Raw genomic sequence first — 13,291 nt, 5'->3', positions numbered from 1 at the left:
GGTACAGTTGAGACATCCAAAAGGACATTGGATGATTATTTAGATGGAAATAATGTAGTGCGATATTGGGACAAAGCAGGACATTAGTGCTAGATAATAGAATCAGCACAGATATGACGGGCCAAATGGCCCTCTTCTGCAATGTAACAATACTTCCCCTTCCCTCAAAGAAACTAACACAATCAAGGACCCCTCCCACCCTAGTTTTATGCTCTTCTACCCTCTTCCACTGGGCAGAAGATATAAAAGTTTGAATATACATAGGAACAGATTCAAGAACAGCTTCTTCCCTGCTGCTATCAGACTTTGAGCATATCTTTCAAATGTTAATTCTGATTTCTCCCTGACCACCTCGGTTGTTGTAACACTGTATTCTGCACTCTGTTCTGCTACCCATAGAGGCACTTTGTATGGTATGGTCTGCCTGTATAGCATGCAATACTTTTCATTGTATCTCAGTACATGTGACAACAACAAATCAAATAAGTACAAGCTCAGTTCTGTGAGCTTGTGATGTTGTAAATAGATCTCTAAGGCTATTAAGGGTCATATCTCTTCTCCTGTTTATAGACTTTGGCTCGGGTTCAATCTGCTGAGGGGGCTTTCGATGATTTTTTTTCTGATGTTTTGAATCTTCACTGGTTGATGGTGCATCCACCTCAGACTGCAGTTCCCTCTGGGAGACCTTTTCCATGCACCATCCACTGGGCATTAATTAGGTTCTTCAAGTACACTGATCCACTGCGAAATGGACTGCTTATCTGTGAGGAGGCTTGCTCCATCCAAAGATTTTAGTGGTGCCTGCTTCTGGTCAGCAGATAAACTTGTATATCTCCAGCCTTTGATAATGTTTTCCCTATATCTACGTCCATTTGTTTCCTCCCAGGAATCACTGTCTCCATGCTAGAAGTCTGGGAAGTTGGTTTGCAGAAGGCTCCAGACTTGTCCATATACAAATTTTGTTGTCTAATCACAAGGGTGTGCAAAAATCTGTTGAGGCATGAGTATTTCATCTGCCATGATGTTGGACCCTCTGAAAAACAATGAACGGATTGAGGCCTTTAAGATTCTGAAAGAGCTTCATGGTGTTGATGTTTCTGCTTGATTCAAGTCAAACTTAAGAGTTCTTGAACAGACAACATTAACTAATAAATCCGGTTTGGTTTTCAGGAGACATTATATCATCTCCCAGAAAGTAGGAAGAATGGGGAACACAATGCAAAATAGAGTTGTGCGAATGGTATAAATCAATTTTAAGGAAAACTAATTAAGTACATGAGGGAGATTTTTTAAAAAATTCATTCAGGGGATGTGGGCTTTGCTACCTGAGACAGCATTTACTGCCCATGCCTAGTTGTTCATCTTGAACTGCTGCATTCTGGTGGGTATGAGGAGACCGGCAACGTTTTTAGGAAGGGTGTTCCAGAATTTTTGACCCAGTGGCAATGAAGGGACAGAGGATACCCTGGTGAAGCATTGTCCTGATGGGTCAAATGGCCTGTTTATCCTGGATGTGAGTTTGGTCGCTGAGCTGGAAGGTTTAGTTTTCAGACGTTTCGTCACCATTCTAGGTAACATCATCAGTGAGCCTCCGACGAAGCGCTGGTGTTATGTCCCGCTTTCTATTTATCTGGTTAGGTTTCCTTGGGTTGGTGATGTCATTTCCTGCGTAGGTGATGTCATTTCCTGTTTATGTAATTTCTGGGAAATTCTGTTAATCCCTGCCTGGATCAATATTCCAAAAACGTAACTGTGGATTAAATGGGTGAAATGTCTGCAATGGAGATTTAATTAGTGCAAAGATATGAAAAACATTGTCAAACCTGGTCTAAATGCAGAGCCTTTCTCAAGTTTCAAAGTATCCCAATGTTTTTACAGCCAATGAAGTATTCCTTAGACTTTGTTTTCAATGGGACTTGGGAACCCATGTTGAAACGGACAGCCACTAATTGGGCCAGAGAAAAGAGACAAATTTGGCTCCCCAGTATGAAAAGGTGGTGGCATAGTGGTAATGTCACTGGATAATCCCTGACTAATGTTCTGAGAGCATGGATTTGAATTCGGGCATAGCGTCTGAATGTTGAATTCAGTAACGTTTGGTAATAACGTAAGCTAGACTAAATTTACCATAATTTTCAATAAAATAAAATCCATTTTCATGAATGCCCTTTAGGGGAGAAAATCTGTTGTCCTTATCTGGTATAGCTACAAGTGACTCACATCAATGAAGTTGACTCCTAACTGCTGCCCCTTGAGCTGATTGAAATCACCTTGGGAGCCACAGGGCAATGTCCTCATTTCATGCAAGAATGCGTAAAAGACCGTTTAGCCCATTGTTTTTGGACCTCAAAAGAGTGAGACAATTCGACCCCCTCCGCTCTTGCATCGGCTGTTTCGCAAAACATGGAATAAAATATATAAACTTCTAAAAAAAAATTAAAAACTGGCTGTATAAAAATTCATCTGATTCATTGATGTTCTTTTTGGGAGGAAGTTTGTCATCCTTACCTGGTTGGGACTAGACATGGCTCCAAACCCACAGCAATGTGGTTGATGCATAACAGCCCTTTGGGCAATTAGGGACATCACTAATGCAAGAAATGACATCACCAACCCAAGGAAACCTAACCAGATAAATAGAAAGCGGGACATAACACCAGCGCTTCGTCGGAGGCTCACTGATGATGTTACCTAGAATGGTGACGAAACGTCTGAAAACTAACCTTCCAGCTCAGCGAGCAAACTCACATCCAGAACCTCAACCTGAGCTACAAATCTTCTCAAAACTCACTAGGGATTAGAAATGCTGGTTCCAGCTAGTGATCCTCATATCACATGAGCAAATAGAAAAGAAATTAATGGGGATAGGCATTGCTTGAAGACTGTTGCAGAAAAGCAATAAGAGATCAGAAGACCACCAGCATTACTGTTCAGGTAAATGATGGTCTGATTAATGAGAGGAAGCTATTTGAAACACCCTATTTAACCATATAACATAATAGCTCGTCACATTGGTCCTTATCATGAAACTTTAATGTTGATCTTCAAAATCAAACAGGGCCTCCGTTTTACAGGTTTTCCCAGTGGTGGTTGTGACAAAATATACTACACCTCTGAGAGGTTGTGTCTGTACAGTATGGATTCTGACCAAGACATTGGTGCCCATTTCACTCATGGATGACCTTGTCAATCTAAATTTCTTTTGAAACTTTGAATATGTTTATGCGGCTGTGCAGGTTTTGTAATGCTGGTAGTTGCCAGTAAAAACCTTTTTTTGTTTGCAGAATATTTTAGTAATATATTAAGAGCTGGGTTTTCTTCCACTTCTCTCTTGACTTCAGGATGTCCTGAATAGATTAGGATCCTGTGACCTAGATGAGGATGACTTGATGCTGGACTTGGAGTTCCTGGAGGATCAACATCATCAGTGTGACAGGGATACCACCAAACATATTGGTAGGTCTTACCAACCTTAACTCGTGCTTGATAGTAACTCGCATTTAATGCACTTGTTTCATATTGTCCTGGTATTTTTGCAGGAATATAGCCAATTTAAAGTAAACAGCCTAATGCCTCCTCAAAACAGCAAATAAGGAAGCCTTTTTAGATGGATTGTGTTCTGTGGTTATGTGGTTATATGTTAATATGGGAAACAGTATCTTCTTGGAGCATATCAAAGCCACACCTGAATTCCTTAAGAAAGCTGCCTTCAAGCACAAGTGCACTAACCTACTGGTGTTATCTTGTGATCTAGCAGTGGGGTTCCTACCTGAGAGCTGCAGGATCTGGGCTGAAGTTTCACCTTGGGATGTCATGGCCATGGTCACATATGTCATAACATGCACAAATATTATTTTTGTTACAAGTGCCTCTTTTTACACTCACCTACTTAATGCTGTAAGAACACAATAATGATAAATGTTTGGTGAGGGTGCTTAGAAGTTTCACATTATGTAATTCTCTTGATTCAAGTCAGTTTTATCTCTGCTTTTTTGGCCACTCATAAAGGATAATTTTCATTTTAAACATGCTAGCCCATGAGAGCAATGGAAAACTAATTTGTCAAAGTTATCATTGCTTTTGTAACTGTTATTGCTTATTTCTTTGCCTTATTTTTTAATGTTAGCCCTTTCTGAGTTAGGCGTTAAGGAGTAGAAGGCAGAAGATCCTCTTCATCTCCATGTGGCACATGAGAGACATTCACAGGGACTGGTCAGAAGAATTTTGGCTCCATTTCTCTCTTCAGCAGAACTAGTCAATTATCTATTTGTTGATTTCCCTGCATCATTCGTCCTGAAAAAAACCAAGTGAAACCTTATGAATTTGACTCATAATTATTCTTTTGAGCTTTGTTTGTTCACCCATTTGGAATGTGCCAGTGTTATTATGTCGACTTGCACGTGCTAACTCTTGCCTTTAAGTTACCAAAACCTTTGTGGTAGGATTTTGTTTTTGGCCTTGTAGATCTTCTGGTTTGTGGGACTTGTACTTTCAAGCCAAGTTATAGCTGCTAATTAAGTAGGGAGATATTACAATAAGTACAGATTTTAAATGATTTCAAAACAAAACATTGCCTGTTCTGAACTCTGATGCCCTGAAGGAAGTTTAAGTGTAGATTTTAAATTTGTCTTTGTTTAATTTTTGATGAATTCTAACAGAAGCAGGCTGTAATCTGTTTGCGTTCTGTATCTTCTGGCACCTTTTCAGAGAGATGTGAAGCAAATGTCTGAAAGCTTAAATTAAAATTGGTTTAATGTTAGCATGCAGTGTTGATTCCAATTTGCATATTTCATTTATCTGACCACAGTTTTCCAATGTTACAGAATTCCAAAGATTAAAAAGTCAATGTGAAAGTCGCTATCCTAACTTGCTGACTGTGTAATACCCTGCAGCTAATTTAAACTGGCACAGATCCAAATACAAGTATTAGTTTAATGCCCCAATGAAAACAATTAAAAATTAATTACAACATTTGAAATCATTTGAATTTTGTGGAACTGTTATGGAAGCTAAAAATCTGTTAAGTGCTTAATATGTACAAAAATATCTGGTGTTCTCTTTCATTTTATTGGTGCCTTTGCATTAGACAGTAGCAAAGAAATACAATCAAAATAGACTACAATCTCATTTGACCATGGTCTCCTTTCAATTAGGTCAGAAAAGCTTTTGAATGAACTAACTGGGTATTATTTTTATACACACATTGTAGTGTTTTTGTGAAGTTGAGTTCACGTTAAATTTAGCCTGTGTCTGTTTTAGCTGTACCCATTGTTTAATTTTCCCAGATAACAAAGTGTGGATCTGGATGAACACAGCAGGCCAAGCAGCATCTCGGGAGTATCCACTGTACCCGTTGTGACTTCCTCCACATTGGGGAAACCAAGCAGAGGCTTGGGGACCGCTTTGCAGAACACCTCCGCTCGGTTCGCAATAAACACCTGCACCTCGCAGTCAGGAACCATTTTAACTCCCCCTCCCATTCCTTAGACGACATGTCTATCCTTGGCCTCGTGCAGTGCCACAATGATGCCACCCGAAGGTTGCAGGAACAGCAACCCATTCCGCTTGGGAACCCTGCAGTCCCATGGTATCAATGTGGACTTCACCAGCTTCAAAATCTCCTCTCCTTCCCCCACTGCATCCCAAAACCAGCCCAGTTCGTCCCCTCCCCCCACTGCATCCTAAAACCAGCCCAGTTCGTCCCCGCCTCCCTAACCTGTTCTTCCTCTCACCTATCCCCCGCCTCCCACCTCAAGCTGCACCTCCATTTCCCACCTACTAATGTCATCCCACCTCCTTGACCTGTCTGTCCTCCCCGGACTGACCTATCCCCTCCCCACCTCCCTACCTATACTCTCCTCTCCACCTATCTTCTCCTCTATCCACCTTTGGTCCACCTCCCCCTCTCTCCCTATTTATTTGAGAACCCTCTCCCCATCCCCCTCTCTGATGAAGGGTCTAGGCCCAAAATGTCAGCTTTTGTGCTCCTGAGATGCTGCTTGGCCTGCTGTGTTCATCCAGCTCCACACTTTGTTATCTTGGATTCTCCAGCATCTGCAGTTCCCATTATCTCTGATCACAAGTTTAATTTTCCCAGTTGCTTTCTACATACTGTGGCTTGAAGGGTACCAAATGGAAAGAACAAGGAAAAACAATGGGGACATATAGGAATTTATTGAAGCTGTCATTATGCCACTCAACTACATTGTTTGATTTAGTAGCTGATATCAATAAAACAAAATGATACAATTGAGGCAAGATTTCTGCTTCACTGTCAAGTTGATATGTAGATGGATTTTGCAGAATGACATGAGTCAGTTAAGTGAGTGGGGGAGAAATGGCAGATTGGGGTGATGTAGGAAACTGCGTTATTGTCCACTTTTGGCAGCTGTTACTACATAATTGGGACTATTAATCTAGAAATCACGCCTGATTAGATTTACAGTCATATTATACAGATTATATACAATCAGTATAACCTCCAGGGTGATAAAATGTGAGGCTGGATGAACACAGCAGGCCAAGCAGCATCTCAGGAGCACAAAAGCTGACGTTTCGGGCCTAGACCCTTCCGAAACGTCAGCTTTTGTGCTCCTGAGATGCTGCTTGGCCTGCTGTGTTCATCCAGTCTCATATTTTATTATCTTGGAATTCTCCAGCATCTGCAGTTCCCATTATCTCTAACCTCCAGGGTGATTAGTTTTTGAGTATGAGCACTACTTAAGATAAAAGGAGCTCACACCAGTTAACATCAGTTCAAAAGGGAGTCAAAGACTGATTGATTTATTATCACAAGTCAATTCTCTAACATGTAACAAAAGCAAATTGTAAATTATGAATGCAAATTTAAGCAAAAAGGCACAGACTCCAAAATCAAAGTGCACTCAAAAAGAGGAAATAGATGACTTTTGATATCAACACATATTGTTGTTGGTTTTTGGTAATAATCTCGATCTTGTCAGCTGTAGTGATTCTCTATTCAGTAACCGATCAATTAGACCTAGGTCTTGGCTTGATTTGGAATCCTTCCTTTGCAAGTCTTTGTAATTAAAAGGACAAAGAGAAGGAGACTTTCCTTGCTGAAAACCTTGTTGAAGTCTTTGAACTGAGAAGTGAGAGATAATTTCAATGATGAGCTCAATCTAAAACATTTTACTATACAGTTAATTTTTTTTTCGAAGATCCAACACCTGATGCTGATCCCAGCTTCAGACAATGTTATATGCTCTTGTGCAACAATGAAGTGACCACACAGTTGTACTTTCCTTCAGATTTTGAAAAGAATAACTAATCATACAAATTGGCATTTTTTTGTTCCATATTTTGAAATAAAACATGAGTGATCCTTATGTAGCAAGAATACTAAAGCAAAATATTATGCAAGTGGAGAAAGATTGCAGAATACCTTAGTATGGATAGACTGAGGTGTCCTTTAAATGAATCACAACAAGTCAGCATGCTCGTTCAATAAGTAATTAAAAGGCAAATGGATTGTTGGCCTTTATTTTAAGGGCAAAGGACGATAAAAGTGGGGAAGTCTTTCTGCACAGGACGTGGATGAGAACATACTGAGAATGCTGTGTACAGTTTTGGTCACTTTACCTAAGGCAAGATATAAATGCGTAAGAAGCAGTTCAGCAGATGCTCATTTTGCTTTCAGTCCAATCTTTAAGCAAATTACTGCTACACTCGTAGTCGGTAATAAAGGAACAAATGAGTGGGGCAAACATACTTGACCTCATCCTCACTAATCTGTTTGCCACAGTATTGAGTGACTACGGCATGCTCCACCTGGAGAAAAAGTCCCATCTTCACGTTGAGATTACTCTCCTCGTGTTGTGAGGCATTATGATGCTAAATGGGATTGATTTTGAACAGCTATACCAACTCAAGACTCGACATTGAGACACTGTGGACCATCAGCCGCAGCAGAATTATACTCCAACACAGTCTGTAACCACTACTGTTACCTTCAGGGCAGGGGAACAACCCTGGTTCAATGAAAAGTGCAGGAGGGCATGTCAAGAGCAGCACCAGGCATACATAGAAATGAAATATCAACTGAGTGAGGCTACAACATAGGACTACTTGTGAACCAAACAACATAAGCAGTAAGTAACAGACAGGGCTGAACAATTACATGCTGATTGATAATATCTAAGCTTTGCAGCTCTGCCACATCCAGTCCTGAATGCTGCTGTTGGACAATTCAACAAAAATTAATTGGAGGAGGATATTCCACCGTCAAATCCTCAATGATGGTGAGCTCAGCACATCAGTGCAAAAGATGAAGTCAAAATAACTGAAGCAATATTCAGCTGGATTTGCCATTCAGCAGATGAACCATCTTGGCCTTCTCCAGAGATCTTCAGCATTACAGATGCTAGCTGTCAGCTGATTCAATTCTGTCCAGCTAATATCAAAGATGGCTGAAAGCACTCAATGCTGCAGGGTATAGACCCTGACAATATTCTGCCAATAGTACTGAAGACGTATGCTGCAGAACTTGGTTAGCCAAGCTATTACAGTACACGTCCAACATTAGCATCTATCTAGCAATGTGGATCATTGCCCTGGTGTGTCCTGTACACAAAAAGCACGATGTATCCAACTAGTCCAATTTCTATCCTACCAGTCTACTCTCAATCATCAGTAAAGTGATGGAAGAGGTCACCAACTGTGCTGTTAAGCAATACTTGCTTCGCAATTATTTGTTCACTGCCAAGTTTGGGTTCAGTCAGGGCCTCTCAGCCCCTGGCTTGATTACAGCCTTAGTTCAAACAACAAAAGAGCTGAATTCCAGAGTTGAAGAAAGTGACTATATTTGACTAAATGTGGCATCTCCAAAGAAATTCAAGTAGTCCTATTCAAATATAGTAAGATGTATAGATAGAGAATCTAACCATACCCTTTGATGTTCAATGGTAGTGCCATTGTTGAATTTGCTGCTAACAATATCTTGGGTATTATCATTGACAGTAAACTAAACTGGAATAAATATAATGGCTACAAAAGCAGATCAGAAACTATCAATTCTGCAACAAGTAATTCCCTTCTTGACTTTCACAAGCTTGACAAGGCGCAAAGCAGGAGCATGATGAAATACTTCCCACTTGCCTGGATGACTGTAATTTCAGTAATACTCAAGAAGCTTGACATCAACCAGGACAAAACAGCCTGACTGCTTATAACAACATTCACAAAAATTGACTCCCTCCATCATAAATGTTCAGTAACTGCAGTGTGTACCTTCTACAACGTGCAGCAATTCATCAGGGTTCCTTTAGACAGCTCTGTCAGAACATGTGACCACTATCATCTTGGAACAAGGGCAGCATATGCACTGTCAAACCACCAACAGCAGGTCTACCTCCGAGTCACTCACCACCCTTACTTACTGTGGTTTTTTCACTGTTGCTGAATCAAAAATTTGGAATTCCTTCCCTAACAAAATTAACAGTGTACCTGTACATAATGGTTTGCAGTGGCTCAAGAAGGCTGTTCACTGCCATCTAGAAGCTTTTACCTTCTGAGGGAGGGCTGAGCAGTTTGGGCCGATACTCATTGGAGCTTAGAAATATCTTATTGAAAATACTTTTCTAAAAGGGTTTGACTGGTGAGATATTGAAAGAGTATTTCTCTTCTGGTGTGAATCTAGAATTAGGAGGCTATTGTTCTAAAATTAGGAGACTTCCTTTTGAGATGGAATTGAGATAGGACTTCCTCTCTCAAAGGTTGTCAATTCTCCCCAGAGAGCAGCGGAGGCTGGTTTATTCAATATATCCATGCTGTGTTGCTTAGATTTTCGAGTGAGCGAGAACTTGAACGGTTATGTGAGGTAGACAGGAAAGTGGAGGAAAGGTCACAATCAGATCAGGCATGATGCTGTCAAATGGCAAAGCAGATTCCAGGGGCTGAATGCCCTCATTTTGCTCCAATTTCATATGTAATCATTTTTTGAAATAACTCCACAGGTGCCGGTATCCGATCACCAAGTCATCCTTTGTTTATACATGGTGAGCCCTTGACACTGATCCAGCTCCAAGTGCCAGGATGTCTGATACTCCTGTTTTTATGTCAGCCAAGGCTCCCTGATTGGACCTGTTAATCTGGTCCAATCAGGAAACACATATTCTGAGGCCCACCTGGCTGATCTGATTACAGTCATGGCAATTTTAATTTTGTATAGCATCAAAACAAATTCATTGCAGATGAGTTTGATAATAACATGGAAGACCTAGAGTTTATGTAATTAGTATTTTGAAATCAGGGATGGTGTACTTGATCCATCTAAGCTGATTTTCTGAACGTTTGATTTAATCCACCACTTAAAGACACTTTTAAATCAAATCGGTGAGCTACCAAACCTTGGATTGTTGAACTCCTATTTGTTTTAATGCACTGAGTCTCATTCTGCATTCTATTGTCATTGTAACAGTTCTTTCCATGGTAACAAAGACTTGAATTCATATGGACATTCCTAGCCACTGGATGTTTTGAAGAGTTTTACAGCAAACACATTGCATTGTGTGTGGTGTATTCACTATTGCCCTGTAGGAAACGTGGCACCCAGTTTGCTTCCATAGCAACAATATGTTAATAGCTCAATTTTTCATTTTGTGATGTTGAACGAAGAATAAATATAAATTAGAACAATTAGAATAATTCCCTGCTCCTCCTCTTAAAAAGTGGTCTGGAACCTTTTCCAATTGACTGAATCAGGTAGAATGAGTTTTGTTTAACATTTCTTCTGAAAAACAACTCGTGACAGGGCAGTGTTCCCTCAGCACTGCACTGCAGTGTCAGTCATGAGTCTTGTGCTCAAGCTCTGATGTGGAATGCAGTTAGGATGCTGAAAAGACAAACTTCTGATAGAATCTCAAACAGTAGGAGAATCAAGGTTTATGGGGAAAGGGCACCAAAGTGGATTTGAGGAATATTGGGTCAACCGTGATCCTTTTGAATACAGAGTGGGCTAAAGGATGTGAATGTTCTCCTGTTCTTATTTCTTATGGTCTTATTAAGTTGCATTACACTTGCAAATGGAAATGGGATAGTTGCCTGTCATCTGTTTAAACAAAACAGCGAGCTTGCTGATGAAAGGGCTGTTTTAAAAAAAACACTTTGGCCAAACTGAATGTACAAATCAATGACCATTCATTCTTTTCAAAATTAATTAATAACGCAACCCACATCAAATGCGCCCAGGAATGCAGAAGTGTGATTAGACCGCCAGGTGTAAACTTTGCGATTCTTTCTTGAACAACAGCCCAGAGGAGGGAAAAAAAGTGCAATTATGTGATGGCTTCTTGCATCTTTGGGATGTTCCAGAACGCACTGGAGCCAATGAATTATATGTAAAGTGTACTCTTTGCTCTCATGAAAGGACGTGTAGCAGCCACTTTGGGCTCAACAAATGACATAAATGATCAAACAACCTGATTCAAATGGTGCTGGTTGTGAGAAGACTGCTGATCAAGGTACTGGGAAACCTTCTTATCTTCATATATTCTTTGAGTACGGGCATATACCAGCAAGACTGGAATTTATGATTGAGTGTCATGAAGGTAATGATGTTCCCAATTATCAGTGCCCCATTAGACAGGCTTTTTATTCCCGATTTTTATAGAATTCAAATTTCCTCCATCTGCCATGGTAGAATTCAAATCCATGCAGTCAGAATCTGCGTCTGGGGTTCTGTATTACTCATCCAGTGAAATTACCACTCTGTCTCCACCTTGGCTTAACTCATTCTTCGAAACAAAAAATTAACCTGTTCAGACATGTCATGACATGCCTCCAGCATGGGTGGGACTCAAACCAGGACCCTCTAGCCAAGAGGAAGGGACACTACTTCTGTGCCACAAGATTCTTAAATTGTAGCAAGAATTTACAGTGTAGAAATAGCCTATTTGGCCCAATGCATTTCTGCCAGCTTATGCTCCACTCAAGCCTCCTCTAATCTTTCTAGTTTGAATCTACCGTCATAACCTTCTGTTCACCTTTAAATACTTACCCAGTTTTCCCTATAAGTACCTCTATTCATTTCAATATCTCCTTGCTTGTTCACAACACTCTTCAAATGAAGATCTTTCTCCTGAATTTTTTCTTGGATTTTGTAGTGGCTATAATGTATTGACAGTCTGTTTTCTTGCTACAACTTAAGAGTCTTGTGGCACAGAAGTAATGGCCCTATCTCTTGGTTAGAGGGTTTGAGTCCCACCCTTGCTGGAGGCATGTAAAACATGTATTATCAGGTTAATTTTGGAGTGGCTATAATGTATTGACTGCTTTTCTTAGCTTTAAAAATAATGTATAGAAGACTAAAAGGCTTTTTATGGTCAAAGCTCATGAATTGTTGAACTCTGTTTCACGACTAGGGAGTTGGTTCTAAGACATTTTGGATTTGACTGACTTTATCGAAAGATTCACCATAGTCCCAGAGGATTATAGGATTGCGCTATCATTAGAGAGAGATGGCTGATGGTGAGTTTAGCCTGAGGGCCATCACACCTCATGCAAGGGGTAAGGTTGAAAAAACAGGACCTTTTGTGTTGATCTCAGCTGTTTTGGGAATATGAACCTGTGCCATTGGTTGTACTTTATAACTGAGCTAACTTTAATCAGGATTCCATTTTTCCATGTGATTCTCAAGGTTCCAGGTTCTAGTCTCACTCCAGGATTTGAGGACAAGAATCCGAGCTCATTACTCCAGTGCTGCTCTGTCAAAGCTGCTGTCTTTCAGATGAGACTCTGATTAAATTGAGGCTTCAACCATTTGTTCAAGCAGATGTAAATGATCCCATGGCACATTTTCAAAGATGAATAGGGACTGATCTTTGGTGTCCTGACCAATATTTATCTCTCAGTTAATATCACGATAAGATATTACCTGGCCATGACAACATTGATTTCAGAATTTGTCTTTTGTCTTTCCTACAATATTACAATGAGTAAGTTTTGACCACGTGCACGCGCATTATTAAAGATACTTGTTGCAAATCATTTGATCTTGAAAACAATGCTAAGGAGAAACAAAATGACATTTCTGGTGTTACAAATGCTTTTAATAACAATTCATTATTAAAATTAAAATTTTCTTCCCCTGTTTTAGCTTTCCAGTCACTTTGAGCTCTCCAGTGGTTGTGTACAGTGCTAGATACATGTAAACCTTTGTCTTTTCTGATTAACATCTGTTGTTGAGTTCTCACTTTGTCCTGAATAGTTTGATGGTAGTATCACCTTAACTTTAGTGTGTACCTTTTGGGTTGGAAGACCGATGTCTCCAGGG

General features: G+C 40.1%; 1 protein-coding gene across 2 annotated transcripts in view; it reads left to right on the top strand.

The window, feature by feature from the left end:
- The window catches only part of ccser1 (coiled-coil serine-rich protein 1), a 1,213,403-nt gene that overhangs the window by 266,713 nt on the left and 933,399 nt on the right, over positions 1-13,291 (top strand). For both annotated transcript variants that reach the window (XM_048537406.2, XM_059650255.1), the window contains one exon: positions 3,342-3,456. In XM_048537406.2, the coding sequence (XP_048393363.1) occupies positions 3,342-3,456 (115 nt within the window). The remainder of the gene's footprint in view (positions 1-3,341; positions 3,457-13,291) is intronic.

This window comes from Stegostoma tigrinum, chromosome 1 (genome assembly GCF_030684315.1).
Source record: "Stegostoma tigrinum isolate sSteTig4 chromosome 1, sSteTig4.hap1, whole genome shotgun sequence".
NCBI lineage: Eukaryota > Metazoa > Chordata > Chondrichthyes > Orectolobiformes > Stegostomatidae > Stegostoma > Stegostoma tigrinum.
This window is presented reverse-complemented; position numbering and strand designations above follow the sequence as displayed.